At 46.4% G+C, this 20,069-nt stretch overlaps 1 protein-coding gene across 1 annotated transcript in view; it reads left to right on the forward strand.

Annotated features, from left to right (window-relative positions):
- The first annotated feature begins 692 nt into the window (after positions 1–692).
- Positions 693–20,069, forward strand: part of SHISA5 (shisa family member 5) — a 36,350-nt gene continuing 16,973 nt past the window's right edge. Inside the window, exons 1-3 of the mRNA XM_082211997.1 lie at positions 693–887; positions 16,098–16,260; positions 18,628–18,693. Coding sequence (XP_082068123.1) covers positions 815–887; positions 16,098–16,260; positions 18,628–18,693 — 302 coding nt within the window. The 5' untranslated portion in view covers positions 693–814. The remainder of the gene's footprint in view (positions 888–16,097; positions 16,261–18,627; positions 18,694–20,069) is intronic.

Consider the following 20,069-nt stretch of genomic DNA (forward strand, 5'->3'; position numbering starts at 1 on the left):
GGAGGATGACAATATATTATTATTTCAACCCGTCTATCTGGCTGGGTTTCCCCAGCCACATGAAGAATGATTTCTTGCCATTGGTCAGTTACAGACATCCTGCACAAACTGGGATTAAGGAGCAGAACTTTCTGGCCAGAGGACATTCCTTCCAAGGCAGGTCTCAGCCCTGGGAGCTCCAGTAATTGATTTCTTTCTTTTTTTAAAAAAAGAAGAACCACAACAGGGGTTGTAAGGAAGAAGTTCGTTGTCAGAGCTGGATCTTGGGACTTTTAGGTTGCAGTCCTACACAGCAGGTATGGAGAACCTGTGTTCTTGAACTCCGGCTCCCATCTGGAGGGCTACAGGGTGCCCCACCTCCCGCTATACACGATTACACGGGAGTAAATCTCACCGAACACAGTGGGGCTTCCTTCCCGGGAAGCAGGCACAGAATAGCGCTGTTAATCCCAGAGGTGCGCACCTCCAAGTTGGGCGGCGCTGTGGGGACGGAGAGGCTCTGCACATGCCCTGGGGCTTCTTCATCCATGGCCCTCGGGGAAATGACCGCCTCGTAGGACAGAGCCAGCCCTGAAGCAGAAGCAGGAGGGAGGTGCCGGCAAAAGGACGGCCGCCGCGGAGCTCCCATTTCGCTCAGGCGCTCGCAGGGGCAACTGGAGCAAAAGCAGCCGGAGGAGGAGGAGGAGGGGGGCGGGAGGAGGCGTGGCCGCGGCTCTTGGCTTTCGGGCAACGCGAGCCACTCAGTTGTGAGGCGCGGAGTCGTCCCGGTGGGTCTGTGGCTGCTGCTCGCGGGCTGACTGAGGGGAGGAGGAGGATGGCGGCCTGCGCCCGGAGCCCTTTCCTGACCTCCTGCGCCTTCCTGGCGCTCTTTCTCCTGGTGCCTGGCGGTGAGTGACGCGCTACGAAGTTGAGGGGGACTTCTCTGAGACCCTGGAGGCAGAGGAGGGGGGGGCGAGGGCTGCCTGCCTGCCTGCCTGCCTGCCTGCCTGGCGTCAACAATGATGGGAAGCGAAGAGGGACGAGGAGCGGGTTGCTGGCGGGTTGCCCCGCGAGAAGTTCCTCCGAGGGGGAGCCGAGGCGTCAGCAGCGGGGAGGCGCAGAAGTGGCCGGCTCTGCGTTTCAGCGATCAAGAAGCAGCTGGTGGCGGCTCGGCGGTGCTTTACGCATCCGCTATGGATGGCAAGGCAAGAGGCGGGGGGAGAAGGTTAAGTAAGGCTCCCTTCTCGGACATTGGGCACCTTCTAAGAAAGGGGATGCCTTGAGCAGACATCCAGGGCTGTCGAGGCGAGGAAGAAGCTGGCGCTCCCTCTGTCACACAGAGACCTGTTTTCCTTCTCATGTTTGATTAAGGGGCGTTCTCAATTGGCTCGTGCTTCGCCGAGGCCCCACTCGTGGCTCGTCGTGCGTGTATGTGTCTGAATCGCCCGGTTTTTGCTTTCTTAAAACCTCCGAGGCCTCTTTTGTGAGATTGTTCTCAAGTGTCACTGCCATCGGCCTCACCAAAACCCGCTTTTCATATTCCCAGACTGGCGCGTGGGGGGGGGGGGAGCGGTTAACACCCGATTGTCTACTACGACTAGGTCTGCTGCGTTTCAGGATTGCGTGTCTGCACCTCAAGATATTTATAAATAAGACGACTTGTCATAAATAAAAGACAGCGAAGGTTTGAACATTAGCAGTAGTTTCAGACTATTATTATTATTACGAAAACCGCCCATTCCACTCTCGCTTAGAGCTATTTGGGGGATAATATAAGCTAAGCGTTGGAAGTAAAAGAATCTCTGCTCCCTGCAGTTATCTGTCCCAAGCCTATAAAATGGGGAGGGCAAGACACAAATGTTGGAGTTAGGAGGCTTTTGTGTTCCATTACTGAGACCAAAGTAATCTGCTGTATGTCACTTTATGACAGGGTTGCCCTTGCTAGGAGAGGTGCAGTAGATTTTGAAGCAGGCAACTGAAATCCTAGGAATGGAGTAGAGGGGACTTGGGCAACAATGGTGAGGCAGGCAAGGTTAGACTAGAGTGGTTCACACAAGGCCATTAAAGAAGAGGAAGAAAAGGAGGAAGCACCTTCTTCTTCTTCTTCTTCTTCTTCTTCTTTTTCTTCTTTTTCCTCTGAAGGAACTAACAGTTGAGGAAGAAGTTACTTGACCAAGAGGTGTTTCGCACAAAATTATTAATACAGTTGCTTAAAGTTACACTCTAAATTTAGGCAGTGTGAAGAAGATGAGCAACAGATACCAATGTACATGGTGACTTCCAGTAAAAGGGAGATGAATGTATTTGACTAGATTCACGTAGATTGCCGTGTTGGTGTGACACAGTCGAAATAAATAAATAAATTTTAAAAATTGTCCAGTAGCACCTTAGAGACCAACTAAGTTTGTTCTGGACATTTTAAAATGTTGTTTATGTATATGGCTAGAGGCACTTAAAAGCTAAAGTAGAAATGTGTAAGTTGTGGTCCTAAGCTAAACACAGCTGATCAGGAGCTCAGTAAACTTCCTGCTTTTTTTTGTATAACAACTACTACACAAAGAAAGCACACATAGTACAACCCAAAGTATACCTAATTAGTATAAGTCAAAGCATGCTGTGCCTTGTTAGCCCCCTCTTCCTGAGGGGCCAGGCTTTGCGTTTCTGGTGTCACCATCTTTCTGCCTTTGCCATAAAACAGGGCTGGGGAACCTTTGGCCTTCCAGATGCTTTTGAACTCCAACCCCCATCAGCCCTAGCCATCATGCTCAATGGTCAGGGATGATGGGACTTGCAGTTCAGCTACACTTCGAAGGCCAAAGGTTTTCCAGCCCTAAAATACACACCCTCCCACTAAAACCACCGGACTTTTGTTGCCAGGAACTTCAAAAGCAAGGGAGTTGGTGAGCACCTGGCAAGTCTCAGGGGCATGGTTGGGGGCCTGCATTCAGCTCATCAGGGCCCCAAATAATGCAGGCCTGTGCTAAACATTTTGCTTTGCAGAGAACAGAGGGAAGGAAGAGAAAAGGGTGGTAGATGTGGCCATACAGTAGTTAAATATCCATGGACTTTGTTGCAGTTTTGAGATGAAGAATGGCATGGACACATGTTACATATGCTACTTCATACGTAAAGGACCCCTGACCATTAGGTCGAATCGCGAACAACTCTAAGGTTGCGGTGCTCATCTCACTTTACTGGCCGAGGGAGCCGGCGTACAGCTTCCGGGTCATGTGGCCAGCATGACTAAGCCGCTTCTGGCAAACCAGAGCAGCGCACGGAAACACCGTTTACCTTCCCACCGGAGCGGTACCTATTTATCTACTTGCACTTTGATGTGCTTTTGAACTGCTAGGTTGGCAGGAGCAGGGACTGAGCAACGGGAGCTCACCCCGTCGTGGGGATTTGAACCGCAGACCTTCTGATCAGCAAGTCCTAGGCTCTGTGGTTTAACCCACAGCGCCACCCACGTCCCTCCACTTCATATGTATAGATGTACATATGCCAATCTAGGCTGTCTTTCAGATGTAAAGCTGCTCTGTGAGCAAAGGGTGTTTGTTTGTTTGTTTGTTTGTTTGTTTGTTTGTTTGTTTTAAAAGGTGAGGTGTGAAGGCACAGGAGATTAGAGGCCCCTGAAGATTAACTGAGGGTTTCATGGAAAATATTGAAAGACGCTGCAAAGTGGGATTTTCTGCTTTGTGCTTACGTGGTGCCCATGGGAGTGGGAAGCCACTCTTTCTCGCTTTCCCAGCACATTTGATGGAGCGCCTCCCACTTTTCTCATATGCTTCCACATCCATGATTTACGTTGTTCCCAACACAGCTTTTTATAACACAGGAAATTTCCATTATAGAAGAAACTGAGGCTATGAAAGGAGCAGTTGATGATCTTGTGCAGAAGTGGGGTTGAGGGAACGCAGCATAAAGGGAAGATTTTTGTTTTTGTTTAAAAGGTTGTCATGGACTTTTGCTGCAGGGGCAAATACACACTTTAAACCTGAGGCTGATGCCTAAGGGCTTAAGGAGTAGTTGCTGGTGTTTAAACAAATCAAAACCAGGGTCAGTGATCTGAAAACAGAGGTGATGTGTGTACTTTTGTAGCCCAAGAAAATATTTAATAAAAACAATTTTAAAAAAGAAGTGTTGATAGTGAAGGGCACGAAAACAGTTATAGCAACAAAGGTATTTGTATTTAAAATATTTATAGTCTGTGTTTCTGTTTTTCAAAAAGTGCTTAAGGCAGCTTTGGATAAAAGTTAAGCAATAACTCACCACAGAAAAATAAACATTAGAAAGCTATCAAACGGAGAGAAAATAAGAGCTATATACAGTATAAGGAAACGTGTTTGATTTGTGGGAGTATTAGAACATGGAGTAACTTTTCTGTGGAAGCAGAGAGAGAGGCTGAAAACTTTTACAATTCTCAGATAATATTATGCTACTAAATAGCAAAAGCAACAAATATTTGTCAGTAGATGTAGCAGGATGGACTAAGGCTATAATTCTGTATTCATTTACCTGGAGGCAAGTCCCATTGCACAGTGTATTCAAGTGCACTGTAAATAATGCAAAAGTCAAGATAAAGTACATTCTCTTCCCTTAAAGGTTGGGCCAAGGAATCCAAGTATTAACACAAAACAATATTTTCTAGAAGGGACATACATTTGTTTAGCTTTTTTTGCACACCGCTGCCACTAAATAAATATACATTTAATGCTGCTGTCTCCTGCTCTATTACTTCTTGAACTAGTGCATTGTTTGTAGCTGAGCAGAACATTTTGCAATGATATCTGAAGGAAACAAGCATTCTTTTTAACAAATTAAGTTGTTAGCGCTGAAAAGGGGAGGGACAACCCAACATTCTGCACAAGGAAGCACCGTATTTTTCCCTCTATAAGACGCACCAGACCATAAGACGCACCTAGTTTTTGGAGGAGGAAAACAAGAAAAAAAATATTCTGAATCTCAGAAGCCAGAACAACAAGAGAGAGTGCTGTGCAGCGAAAGCAGCGATCCCTCTTGCTGTTCTGGCTTCTGGGATAGGTGCGCAGCCTGCATTCACTCCATAAGACGCACACACATTTCCCCTTACTTTTTAGGAGGAAAAAAGTGAGTCTTATAGAGCAAAAAATATGGTACTCAAGTATGTTTCTCTAGTCTCATTGGCCATTAGAGAAAAAACTGGTGGTTTGTCACTCAAAATTAAAGGCTTATTTATTCATATTAAATTTGTAATACCATAACTTACCATGGTGTGTGCATACAGTGGAAGTCCTCTGTGTAGCAGTCATGTATAACCCAGTGTGTATATTAGCCCAGTTATTCATCGACCTAGATTCTGTCTGCAAATGGTAAATTCTGGGGTGTAGTCAATCTAGTCCTCACAAAAGGCCCGATGAAGTGAATGAACCTAAGTTAGTTATGTAGCAACTTCATTGCACCAGGACTTCCATTAGCTCAATGGGGCTTCCCCCCTTCCTCTTCCTGTGCCCTGCGAATTGACTTGGTGGAGGGTCTTGAGAATCACTGGAACAGGGTGGGGTGTGGGGTAGGACAGGGCAGTTTGTTTCAGCTGTTTGTGTTGATGAAGCAATATGCTTAGTGTTACATTGAATTTCCCCCACTGTTTATTTGTGCTACCTTTGCTTGCACTCCCTGCACCCCCCCATAAAAAGGGCTTGCATTTTTTTTTATCTGTTTCAGGAATGAAAAATTGTATCATGCCAATTCCAAGGTTGCAAAACTGTTTGTCTTTATATGACTGTGCTTGATACTGCATAACCTTGACTGTAAAACTTGCAAAGTTTGTAGCCTTTCAGATGTCACTAATCTTTGACCTTGGCTGCATACTGGAATCATTTTTACATTTTTTTTTCCTGAGACCATTCCTGAAGCCATTTAATGCCGCAGGCCTCTGAGCCTATATCTGCGACAACACTATCTAAATCTTAATATATAATTTTCCTTTTGTGGGACGACTTCCACATGTCAAGCCTTAGTTTGTGAGGCTGTGAAAAGTGATTCCAGAGGGAACACTCGCAGCTCAGGGGCGTATAGCACAGGTTCAATGTACGGTTCGATCCCTCCATGCAGAGCTCTGAACAGCCTGTAACCTAGAGAGTGGCTGCCATTCAGTACAGAAGGGAGTGAAAGGTATCCCTTTCCTTCCAATACACCTGCGCTCCTAGTGATTAAAACTGCATGAGCGATATTAGGTTATTACACTGTGAAAAGATTCCTTCAGTTGATAAAGGAGTGTTCATCAACACCCATGTAACTATCCCGAGTAGCCTATTTGATCTTTTATATGGTGTAAGTAACCAGATACTTTATAACTGGAAGTACTGTGATGGACTTCTATGGCATTTTAGCAACTAAGTTGGAGTCGTAATCTTGGGCAGAAATGTGGTTTGGAGCATGATAAGGCTGTTCAGTTGTGCACTGTGGTGGATCACTAACTGTTGGGAATCAAGACTTTATCAGGAGAAACTGGCCACTCTCCAGGCACCCGGCTTGATCTCCCATTGACCTCCCTGTCTGCATTCACCGGCAGGATCCAGGCAGAGGTCGCGATAGGCGATCCTTCTCAGCGTGAGAAGAACACACCCCCTCTTTCCTGCCCCCCCCCGGGCAGGGGAAAGAGATAGACAGAAACGTATTTACATGCCTTTATTTCTGTCTTTGCAGCGTTACAGAAAACATGTCTGCTCTCTTCAAACTCCAACAGCCGAGAGACTAACTCCTCCTGTACTTCCTGTACAGCTCATATTACACTGTGAGCTAATTCCGGTGCTTCGCACTGTGAATAGACTGTCCCTCTGTTTCCCACGGAACAGTCCCAACATTCCCATTATGTTTTGCTTTCCAGCTAGCAGTAGCTCGCGGCCACATTGCTTCTATATCGTAACACTAACCAGGGCACGCCCTGAGGGGAGCAGGGCACAAATGGAGCCGGCTGTGGCTCATCTCACACCCACAGCTTCTCTCCGCTGTGGAGGAGCTGCATGTGGCACATCCCCACCCAGGAGAGGGGTGACAGCTCTCTGCCACTGACTCCCCCGGGTCAGACATGACCCAGAAGTAGAGCTCCATTGAAAGAAGCTGCCTCTGCAGCTCCAGAGCCAGGGTCTGATGGGAACCTGTTGTGGGTCACTCCTCCTCCAGAAAATATGCCCGGGGCTACATGCTCCTATGCTACACCACTGGTTGTGCAGAGTGATCTCTGACCCATGACACTCCTCCTTTAGTCCTTATCTGAAAGTTTTACTGTAGCCAGTACATAATGCAGCAGTGCTGGTCTCTTTACCATGATTAACATCAGTACAGAAATGACATTCACTACCCCAATATTAATATTGATCAAGGAAGGGGAATAACCACAGGAGAGGATAGCATGTAAGCCTGCAGCTCATTTCTGGTCTCCTAACTATGGCTAGAGGACCAATAGTGTAAGGCCTTCTATTGCAGTGCTGGTGGAGAAGTATTTTCTGTGCTCCTGCGTTGAATGGTTGGTTGGAGATTTGTGTATTTATTTATTTATTATATTTCTGTACTGCTTAATACAATAGCACCTCCAAGTGGCTTACATAAAACCGACAAAAATGCTACTTCCTGAAAACCAAACAAATCCAAGCTAAAATTAGAGCACAACCATATGTCACAGATAAAACTGTACAAAGAAATAATTAAGAGTAAGAGCCCATGAAAGCTTGGGTAAACATGTGCATCTTAAAGAGGCATTTAAAAGCCATTACTGTCTCTGCTTCACAGATTGCCCAAGGTGGGTGCTACCATGGAGACAGTGACAATCTGCTGTTTGCAGAATGGCCAGCAGGGTCTCCTTGGAAGATCTTAAAAGTTCAGCTGGATCTGTACTGCAGGAGGCAGTCGAGAGCTTTAAATGGCAGAGGCAAAACCTTGAAGTTGGCTTGCTAGTTAATAATCAGCAAGTGCAGATTTTGAACACCCAATGTAATATGTGTAAAGCTGATTGTTCCACTAAGCACCCTAGCAGATGCATTTTGCACCAGCTGCAGCTTCTGAACCACTGTATTCCTGCATGAAGTGCACTACAGTAGCCTAATCACGAGGATAGCAATGTGTGTGGACCAATGCAGCAAGACCATCCCTGTCCAAGAATGGTTGTGCCGTAGTTGGTATGCCAACATTTGCAAAGTTGGTAATAGGTGCTCAAAGCTGCTGAGGTCACCTGGACCTCTTGTGACTGTGGTGGACCTAGCAAGACTCGAGAACCATGCATATGTAGCTTCAGAGTGAGTGCAACCCCTACAGGCTACACAACACAGTTTCCAGACTTGGCAACCACCCATCCACAGGGTCTGTTGTATCATGATTTACTAGTCCTCATTTAGCCTCTGACTTCATCTAGACCCCAGTTTAGGACACACACAGCCTCTCCTGATTCAAGTGTTGCAGAAAAAATAGAACTGGGTGCCATCTACATTCTGATGACACCATGCCACATGTCCTAATGACCACTCCCTGTGGCTTTGTATAAAAAAGTTTGGCCAAAACTGTGCTCTTTGGGACTCCACAGATCAGTTGCTGGCATTTTTACTTGGAAATAAGTTTCATTATATTCAGTGGAGCTTGTTCTGTGGTACAGGGGTCCCCAACCTTTTGGGGATTTGTAGGTACATACAGAATTCTGGGGAAAAACCACCAGTCACAAAATGGCTATTATGCAGCATTTGCATGATTTTCACATAGGTTGTCCCCTAGCCACTATCAACTTTCAAATTACATCTGTTTTTCATGCACTGAATTGTAGAACAATCACCTATCCAGCACTTTCCAGTGCCACCATAGCAAAAGAACATTGATCCAGGTCATTGTCCTCATTGATTTTTACAAGGCATCTCCCCTCCAAGCCACCATCGAATTAAAAGAGGGTCTTATGAAGGCAGTCAAGAATGGGATCACAAGTTGAACCTACACAATGAATTGAACCCACACAATAGGTTTGGCATGTGCCCCAACCTCTGCTCGCCACAGGGGAAAATACTGTCGGGAGGGTGGGTGTGAAGTAGATCACAGAGGGAAGGAGAGCAAAGCCACAGGTGTAGAGGTACCATACTTTTGCCTCACTGAGTTACCGTATTTTTCGCACCATAGGACGCACTTTTTCCCTCCTAAAAAGCAAGGGAAAATGTGTGTGCGTCCTATGGAACGAATGCAGGGGGGAGGCAGGCGGGAAAAGCCCCCAAGAGCGGCACACAAGCTCCGTGCGCTCTTGCGGGCTTTTCAACAGGAGGGAGAAGGGACTGACTGGCGGCATCAGTCCCTTCTCCCACCCAGGAAAGCCAGGAGAAGCCGTGCAGCCCTTTTAAAAGGCGCGCGGCTTCTGCCGGTTTTGCGGGAGGCGGGGGAATTCCCCCGCCTCCCAGGAAAGCCAGGAGAAGCCGTGCAGCCCTCTTAAAAGGCGCGCGGCTTCTGCCAGTTTTGCGGGAGGTGGGGGAATCCCCCCGCCTCCCAGGAGAAGCCGTGCAGCCCTTTTAAAAGGCGCGCGGCTTCTGCCAGTTTTGCGGGAGGTGGGGGAATCCCCCCGCCTCCCAGGAGAAGCCGTGCAGCCCTTTTAAAAGGCGCGCGGCTTCTGCCAGTTTTGCGGGAGGTGGGGGAATCCCCCCGCCTCCCAGGAGAAGCCGTGCAGCCCTTTTAAAAGGCGCGCGGCTTCTGCCAGTTTTGTGGGAGGTGGGGGAATCCCCCCGCCTCCCAGGAGAAGCCGTGCAGCCCTTTTAAAAGGTGTGCGGCTTCTGCCAGTTTTGTGGGAGGTGGGGGAATCCCCCCGCCTCCCAGGAGAAGCCGTGCAGCCCTTTTAAAAGGCGCGCGGCTTCTGCCAGTTTTGCGGGAGGTGGGGGAATCCCCCCGCCTCCCAGGAGAAGCCGTGCAGCCCTTTTAAAAGGCGCGCGGCTTCTGCCAGTTTTGCGGGAGGTGGGGGAATCCCCCCGCCTCCCAGGAGAAGCCGTGCAGCCCTTTTAAAAGGTGTGCGGCTTCTGCCAGTTTTGCGGGAGGTGGGGGAATCCCCCCGCCTCCCAGGAGAAGCCGTGCAGCCCTTTTAAAAGGCGCGCGGCTTCTGCCGGTTTTGCGGGAGGTGGGGGAATTTCCTCACCTCTCACAAAAGCCAGGAGAAGCCGCGATCCCTTTAAAGGGTTTGCACGGCTTCTGTGGGCTTTTGGGAGAGGTGAGGGAATCCCCCCACCTCCCAGTAAAGCCAGGAAAGCCCTGTGCAGCCCCTCCGCCAAGGAGAGGCTGCACGGGGCTATGGATTCTTCAGCCCCACGCAGCCTCTCCTGGGAGGGAGAGGCTGCACGGAGCTAAAGGGGAAGCCAAAACAGCGAGCGGGATCCATCCCGTTCGCTGCCTTGGCTTCCTCCATAGCTGCGCGCAGCCCCTCTGCCAAGGAGAGGCTGCACGGGGCTATGGATTCTTTAGCCCCACGCAGCCTCTCCTGGGAGGGAGAGACTGCACGGGGCTAGGGGAAGCCAAAACAGCGAGCGGGATCCATCCCGCTCGCTGCCTTGGCTTGATCCATAGCTGCACGCAACCCCTCCGGCAGGGAGAGGTTGTGTGCAGCCTGTACGCTGCTCTTTGGGGCTGCGGGGGGGGAAATATTTTTTTCTTGAATTCCCCCCCTAAAAACTGGGTGCGCCCTATGGTCCGGTGCGCCCTATGGTGCGAAAAATACGGTATTTAGTTGGGGAGAGTTGCAGAACTTCTCCCCAGCCAGTCAACCCATTTCTGTGGGGTCTTTACAAAGCAGATCCCTGAGAAGATTTCCAACCCCTCCCCACAGAGCTGGGTTGAAAGTATGATGGCTTTGCTGCTGCTAAAAACAAGGAATGCCTCCATCTTCTGTCTCTCCCCGCCCCCGTCTCTACAAGATAAGAAAGCCTATGAGCCTTGCTCCTTTGCCAAAAACAGTCTCCTCTGTTTCATCTCCCCCCACCCCTTTCCCCGCATGGCACCCATAGCCACTTGCATTTCACACGCACACATTTCCCATTTCACAAACCACATCCACCATAGCTCATTGTCTCCTTTACTCTGGCCAGAATTTCCAAGGGAAGGAAGGAATTCCAACTAGAGAGAAAGAAGTAAGTAAGGAGAGAAGAGAAGAGCAGTGGCGGGATGAAGAAAGCCTTCGGTCAACTAGCCAGTTTTTGTTTCTGTGGGTTCAGGCTTTCTCATGGATGCCAGGGAAAGCCTTACTGGGTGCATGTGCACCCACAGGGACCATATAGTGGGGGGAGGGGACACCACCCAGCCATAGTGATTGCTTTTGCAGGATTTCACCCTTGGGATACCTCTCTTTGGGAGCCACCAAAGCTTTCAATATGCCTCTCTGTCGGAAGTAAAACACATGTTTTAGTGAAACTATTTCTCTTTTCTTAAGCATCCTGGGTTCAAAATAATACGTGATGGACTGTAGGAAGGGTTTAACTTGCTCCTGGCAATTGCTCTCTACATTGAACCCCTGGCTCCCCACTTTGAATATTTAATTGATGATGGTGATGATGGTGATGATGGTGATATTGAGACAGACCAAGCTTCATCAACTAATGTATCTGCTGCTATAATAGGAATATAGGAAGCTGCCTTATACCAGATCAGACCATTGATCCCTCTAGCTCAGAACTACCGGCACTGACTAGCAGTGGATCTCCAGAGATCCAGGCAGGGGATCTCTTCCAGCTCTACCTGGAGTTTCCTGGGACTGAAGCTGGAGACTTCTGCATGGCATGTGTTCAGCCACTGAGTTATGGCCCTATTTCCCCATGGCTACAATCTTTAGAAAGATCTTTAGAGCCTCAGGTTCTTCATGAAATGGGCAGCGTCGAGATGTTAGTCAAGATGTTATGCAATGTGATTATATGTAAAAGTAATAAAAATGATTATATAAAAAAGTTAGTACTTTTTAATCAGCTTGGTATCTAATACGAAATTCTATGCCTAGCATAATTGTATCTATCTTGCTTTCAACTACAGGCCCACCCAGACTTCCTTTTGCACCATGTTTTAAAGCTGTGTCGAAGCAGCGCTTTAAAATTTTGCCCTGGCACTTTCCACAGGAAGACACTCGTTTTAATGCTGTACTAGAGCAAATGGCATTCCATGGAAAACCCAGTTGCCGTTTTCTCTAATTCAGTGGTGAAATATGGGACCCCAAAACCCCACACACTAACACGGAGCTTATGGCACAAAAGGTGTAATGGGTGAGCCCTCCTTGACATAGCTCTGAGAGTCAAGCAAGGAAGACCTTTGATTAAAAAGCACCTCCTCTTCAAATGCACAGGAAATAAAGCAGCAGTGTGGTCTGGTTCCTTCCTTCTCATGTGCAGGAAATGTGTTAAAAGGCAGCAGCTTGAGAAAAGGGGAATGGGGGAAAAGTAGCAACTTTTATTTCCTCCATGCAGGCAGCATCTCCTAAGTGTTCAGTGTTGTCTTCCTGGTCTACAAGAAAAACAGCCTGGATTAGACTAAGAATTTATTAAGATACCTTTGAATTTCAGGAGGAATTAGGAGACAATTGAGGATGCCGCCATTGTGTTTTGAAGTGATAATTTATCTTTTTCCTCCTGTGTTTTTTCTATATGCTTTATCAGATCTATAGCAGCTCATTGGCCCATGCAGTATTTTAGTCTGTTCCTTTAAATTGACAGCATTTCCTTAGGACAGTGTTTCCCAACCGGTGTTCCGCGGCACACTAGTGTGCCGTGAGACACCGGCTGGTGTGCCGTGGGAGGGAGGCGGGCGAGTTGGGCGGCGAGAGGCGGCGGCGGCGAGGATCCGCGTCGAGCCGGGGGCGGCTCCGCGGTGGTGGTGCTGAGCGGCGGGGCAGCACGCGCAAAAGGGAGGAGCGCGAGACAGCGGAGGAGGAGGAGGCCGGCATGTCCGGGCAGCAGCAGCAACAGCAGCAGCAGCAACTCCCGGCGACGGCTCCTCCTCCGCCCGCTATCACCGCCACCACCACAACAGCCGCCGCCGCCTCAGCTGCCGCCGTCCCTCAGTCCCTCGCTCTGCTGCCTCCTCCCACCCCGGCAAGGGGAAGGGAAAAAACGTTCACTTTTGTGCGTCCCTCCCGGCGTGACGCTGCGCGCTGACGTCACGGGGCGGGGCTTTAATGGTGGTGTGCCGCGAGATTTTTTTCCGGTAAACAGGTGTGCCGTTGCCCAAAAACGTTTGGGAAACACTGCCTTAGGACTCATAGCTGGAATCCAGTGATCTGTACCCCCACCCCCACCTGCTATGTATAAAGCAACTTTTGTGCAGAGAAACAACAAGATGTTGTAAAAGCAAAGTACAAAAATCTAGCCCATTTGGGACTTAATGTCATTTAACAGACCAGGATAACAGGCCAGAATTTGATTATCTGAACCAGATCATAGCATTCAATTCAGAGCCTAATTAGACATTTTGTTAAGCATGTGCTTGCATTCAACATGTAATTTTCAGAAATGCTAATAGCATCCCCTGGTGGGCTGATAATTGGGATCGCAGCGGGAAACGTGTCCTCAGTGTCATGTCTACTTTAGCCCTTATAAAGGATTTAGAGTCCTCTCCAAAGTATGCAAACACTATGGGCGCAATCTCTAGAAATGCAGGGTTGTTGACAGTTGTTATAAAAGGCAGAAGGTTGTTATAAAAGCACATGTACCCACTATGGGAAACAACTGGGGGGGAAATGTTTATGTCTGGCCTGGGCGTAATTAGCTGTTCAGGGCAGCTAACACAATCAGTGCAAAAATCATTAAGCAATAAGACTTGCAGCCAGGCAACTGTGTGAAGGACAGCAGCCTAAACACCATAGATAGCAAACCCCAGATTACTTCAGTATCAATAGCAAACTATGACTGCTTGGATGGACTCCCTCCTTGAAGTCTGAAAGGCCAGCAAAAATCTTCTTCAGGGAGTCAAAATCATTGGGGCAGTATTGCAAAGTTTCTGTGCCTGCTGGCCACTGCTCTTGACTTCTCTAGAAGAATGTTAGAGCTGTAGTAGACAATTTTCAGAAGTGGGGAGACCAGCGCATGGGAAGGGCAGCCAAACCAAATGTGCACGTGTTTGTTAAACATGCACTTGTCAGTATGGGTGGGAAACTTTGTTTACTCATTGGAGTGCAACCACTACCCCCCCCCGGCTAGATCACTTCCACTGTTGGAGCTGGACTGGGGAGGGAATCAAAGCAGTGGGGTGTTGAGGGGTTAGTTTTGCTCCCGTCCTCCATGCACCCCTTCACACCTGTGAATATTCAAACTGACATATACATGTTAAACAGACACAGAGATGTCTGACTTGGTCCTTGAATATGCAGTTTCCAGGCCATGAATACTTTTAAATATTGTAATCAGTGCCTTCAACTAAGCCTGGAAAATAACTGGCAGCTGATGTAGATTTGAATTAAACATTGCTAATTATAGTTGTCTTGCTAGTTTGCTTTACAGCGTTTAATCATATGTGTCAACTTGTGGAAAGCAAATCTATTTTTGAGTTTCATTTCAATTAAGTTTGAAATAAGCAGGAAGAAACCAGTGCACAGTGGTGGACCCTTCAGAAGGCTTAGAGCTCCTGCTTATCACAACAATAATGGAGTGAGAGAACATTTTCTCCCAGAATGAGGTTAATGTTGCAATCCTGAACAGACTTAGTAGAAAGTCAGGTTGATTCTTTACTGTTTGGAAACTGTTTGTTTCCAAGTAAATATGTTGAGTATCTTGCTGTGAGGTTCAATCTTTTGAATTACCCAGTTTATGTCTGGCTGCGGTATTAGACTGGATGAAGGCCGATAAACTGAAGACAGAGGTATCATGAGTGAGTGTATTATCTGTCAAGTGGGAGAAGTGGTGCTCATCCTGTGCTTGATGAGATAACACTCCCGGTTCCTCCAAGAAAAAGGTTTTCACATTGTGGGATGGCCCTTGATCTATCTATCTTATTAGAAGCATAGGTTGCTTCTGCAGTATAGAGTTCCTTATACCAGCTAAGGCTTTGTGGACCAGTGAACACCTTACCTGGACAGAGACAGCCTGGCCTCAATTAACCTTCTCAAGTTTAGACTAATGTAATGCACTCTGTTTGAGGTTGCTTTTGCAGATGGTTTGCAAAGTCCAGTTAGTGGATTACTCACTGCGGTTGGCTTCCCTGTCCATTTCCAGACCCAATTCAAAATTCTGGCTTTCACCTTGGTGGCAGCTGGCACTGTATATCAAGATGCAGATAGCCTTCTGTAGGTGCCCCTACCATCTGTGGTGAGTTTGGTAAGCCACCAGGAACTAGGGGACCTTTTCAGTGCTTGCATCCTAACTATGGAGTTCTCACTTCAAGTTCAGAACATTCTGCCTGGCACTTAACTTGTTGTTATGTTAGACATAGGACAGAACCTTTGAGATGAAATTTTAGACCTGTTTGTTGCTTTTCCCTGTCTTTTGAGATCTTGCTGCCTTTTAGGTTTTGTGCATTTTTAATAATTGTTTGGATCTGTTTTATTTGTAGTTTAATTCTGCCCTAGCAATTTATATTGAAGTGTGATATTAAAATAAATAAAATAAAATAGCTGTATTTTGTTGAGCTTTTCAGGTCAATATATTTTGGGACTATCCAGAAGTACCACTTCAGCCTGATACCTTGGAAGAGATTTTATTTCTGACAGTGTTTAAAAACTGATGATATGTTGTTGTTTTTTAATTTTCAACTGATGTTTCAGATTAACAAAAATACTTGGATCCAGTGAGCAGACTCCCATTTATGCAGATAGCACCTCTTTGGTAATAGATTGTTTCTTTCATGGTGGATTGTAGAAAAATGTAAGCCATGTAAAACACACAACGCTTGGCAGCTCTCCTCCCCCATATACATTTCCCTCATGGGTTTTACTAGATGCTCATAAATACTACTTTCAATAACCTTTTCCTTCTGAATGAGATCATTCTCTTCCTTCCAGTGATGTACTATTTAGGGTTACAATTATGCAGGAGTCAGAAGCTTGTGCTTGTTGGTATATAATTTCCAGGAGATCCAAATAAAAAGAGGCTATGCTGATTTGTAGTGAATTTGTTGTGGAACATGTGTAGCGCAATGACTTGTTTGTTTGACTTTATTTTCAGGTTTCTGTGAAGACTGCATAGAACACACCAATTTTAATGGAATTCTGATATCAGCAATATCTTGTCCAGCATTCTGCTGTGGAACTTGCAACAACCGATATTGCTGCTCAGACGTCATGCAAAGATTGGTTAAATATGAGCAACTTGTATGTGATGCAGAAAGGTATGACTGGAGACTCAGCTCACTGTGAAAGTTTTGCTTGACACTTTGCATATTAAATTGCTCATATTGTCTTGGATGCCCCAGTTAAAACTGAATTCCGTTGTGTGCCCATCATACCTGCGTTTTCTTTCCTTAGGGATAATTTTCAATTTTGTTGACAAAAATCTTTAGAAGTGTAAGATAGTCTTCATGTCCTTACCTATCTTGGTTTATAAAAGAGACCAGGTCTTGTGTGCCTACATGGGTCTTGAGGATTCAATTGCCTTCATACAGGGAAATGTGGTTCTACCCAAGTTTAAGATGGCTGTGCTAAAGCCATTTTATTTTTAAAAATCCCCCTTTGACCCAACAATGTTAGATAATGATAGGCCAGTGTAAAATGCTCAGTCTTTGGAAAGCTGCTTGAGCACATTTGTGCCATTTCAGTATCTTGGATAAAATGGATTATCCAGTTGTATTTCATTCCGACTTCAGAATGGGGCCAAGAGGACTTAGGCTGCCTTATTTGACAATCTGTGCCAAAAGAATAGATTTTTTGCTGGGGCTGGGTGGGGGGGAGAATGCATCCCTATCAGTTCTACTGGTCCTCATAGCAGTTTTTTAAATTAAAAAAACCCCATTATTGATAACGGTATATTTCTAGACCACCTGTCAAAGATGGGTCTTTGGGGCATCATTCTGCAATATGTCCTTTCTGGGAGGTCATCTGGGGGGGACTGCTGCTCAACATATTGGCCATTGCCCTATGGCAGCCTTCTCAGCCCAGGCAGCAATATATGGTGGTGTGTGGTGTGTTGAGAGACACATTCACCAACCTCCTCCTTCTCAGGCAGACACAGTCTTCCTCCCACTCCATTATCAGCCATGCACACTGCCACCCATGCACTCGCCCCCTGCCTTCTCAGCACACAGAAATGGAGAGGTTTAAACCTCCCTTCCCAGACCATGGGAGATCCCATCATGTGCCTCCTACTCTCTAGTTAATTGGTGCTGGGAACAAATAAAGGAGCCATGAGCTCCTCAGCTTTTCCCAGAACCGCTGAGCTACAGAAGGAAAAGCTGCAGAGTGGGATTCCAGTGACCCACTGCATGTCTTCCCGCTGCCTAGAAATCTGATTCTGGCAGTCTTGCTACCCTCAGGGTTTATAAATTGAAGCTTAATCCAGACAATAGGTTCTCTTTGTGGCAGGGTTAGCCTTTCCTGAGGCATGGTGGTTTCTGCCTGTTCCTGAAGGAGTAGCGCTCACTTTAAATTTTAAGGTTTGGAGTTTGAGGGGAGTCCTGGATGGACCTGACCTTGCTGCTGTGGCCAAGGGGGATTTGACCCAGTGCCAACTGCTTCCCCGTTTCTGGTGAGGCCAGACCAAATCATAGTAACACATGCTTGGTTACAGCAAGACTGTACAGGGCCTTTGAAGGTTCCATTTAGTTCAGAATGCGGCAACTCTGGTGCACACAGGAACAGAACTTCATGTGTATATTGCACCCATTTTAGAACTTTTGCATTGGTTATTACAAACACAGCTCCAGACATAATTCAAAATGTTAGTTATTACTTATAAATCCCTAAATGGCTTGGGTCTCCTCCCATGTAATTTCCCCACACGCTTAAGAACTGAGGAGAAGAATGCCCTTCCCTCTGTCGGGTTGCGGGTGACTGCTAGGTTGTTTGGAATGTGTGAGAGCCATTTTTGTGGCTCTTTTTTGTGGGGACAGCTGCATACCAGCTGCATATTTCTTTCCTGTGGAAGGTTTGTTTGGCTTTCTCTCTTCTAATGTTCTACCACCAGATGAAGAATATTTTAATTAGGCAAACCTTTTATGGGCCTTTTAGTATCTTACTGTGATGTTTTAGTTACCTGGCTTGCTGCTTGACTTACCATGGTGTTGGGGGTTGGAGGTAAATGTAAACAATCTTGTTTTGTTTTGCATTTAGGGATAAAATTTAGTATACATGGGGTGCTTCAGCATTTAAAGGTGATCTTAAACACAGTGGCTTGAATCCTAAGTGAATGGAAGGAGGTTTACAGGAAAAAGGTTATTTACTCAATTTAGGGTCATTCCCATTCTCCCAGCAGTTCCCTGGGCCCAATTCCACTTTGCTCAGGAGGTCTAACCCTTCACAGATGTTTGAGAGGCACTGGAGGGAGGAAAGGATTGGGAAACTTTCACTCATCTTAGGCTCCCGGCTAATTATCTCTATTTTCAATGGAAAAAGCTCCCCTTTATGGCTGAGAAGCACAGTTCTCCATGTATGACTTCCCTGCACTAGATATTAACGCCACGTGAATAACATTGTAAAGAATAGCTACATAGGATGAAATTATTGCTAAACATTAAAGTCTTACATTTGTTTTTATACTACAGCTTAGATCCAGATCTCAGCTCAGAGATGTACAAATCAAATGACTTTGGCTTCGACTCTCAACCCAGGTAAATAAGTGGTTTTATGTACACACATTTAACTAACGTAATATCTGTGATACATGCAATTGTATGTATTCTTATCATTCTTTTCTTTGGTGCTCACTCGTAGCCAAGTAAGAGTGTCTTCCATAAACATGGTTTTAACAATGAGTCCATAAGTGATTGTGGTGGCCAATTCTGGATCCACACGTCCTTCCACAGTGGGGACATTGTTTTCCGGGTGGGAGTTGATCATGGTGTGGATTTGCCAAATCTACAAAATTCTTATCATATGTTACATTAGAAAGCCATGCTTCATGGCATATGTAAAAAGCTGTGTTCACAGGGTGCATGTTTATGGAGTTTCAATATACCTATAGCCACAATTAGAAATCTTAAGACTACTTGTTGTGGAATACTCTCTTTAAATTCATGTAGCATGATGCTGGTATAAGTTGGTGGTCATGACTCTCAGATTCATGTAAATGACAGTCTTGTGATTTAATGAACAAGTTTTGTGTTGGCATTTGTCTACCAAGCCCTTAGACACTTCTGATATACAGTGGTACCTCGGGTTAAGTACTTGATTCGTTCTGGAGGTCCGTTCTTAACCTGAAACTGTTCTTAACCTGAAGCACTATTTCTGGGTTAGCGGAGTCTGTAACCTGAAGCGTATGTAACCTGAAGCGTATGTAACCCGAGATACCACTGTATTGCAAAGTGTCATAACTACTCTTCAATGTTGTCTTTTTCTGTTGAAGGTGAAAACTAAATCCTGGAGTGGGGAAAATCCTTATAATAAGTGACATTTCATGCTGAGAAGCAAACTTTTTACAAGCCGTAACTATTTCTTGTTGGGTGTTAGTTTCATGCTTTCAAGAACAACAAAGTGGCAATTTCCACCTATATTAAAATGAACATATGAAATCGGTTCATTGGATGAATGTTTTGAGTAGTGATGGATGACTGAAATACTGGTTAACAAATAGGGAAGCTCACAAACACCTACGGCAGAATGCAATTTTCGTTTTGCATGCGGGTTAAGTTCAGGACTCACACATGCATCAGCAGGGCCCATGTAAAGTGTTCTGTCCCGCCCTCATTCCACCCCTTGAGTGACATTTTATTGTCACTTCTGGGTTTGGCACCATGCACGTGTACGCAATCGCACTTCAGTCGGATGTGCGTCCATTGGTCATTGCCTGTAGTAATCTTTTATCTAATTTAGATACAGTGGTACCTCGGGATGCAAACAGGATCCGTTTCGGAGCCCCGTTCGCATCCTCAATGCAACGTAAGCTGCGACGGCGCGTCTGCGTGTGCGCGGGTCGCGTTTTGCCGCTTCCGCGCATGCGCGTGATGTCATTTTGAGCGTCTGCGCATGCGCGAGCAGCGAAACCCGG

Source organism: Podarcis vaucheri (genome assembly GCF_965113315.1).
Source record: "Podarcis vaucheri genome assembly, chromosome: 2".
Lineage (NCBI taxonomy): Eukaryota > Metazoa > Chordata > Lepidosauria > Squamata > Lacertidae > Podarcis > Podarcis vaucheri.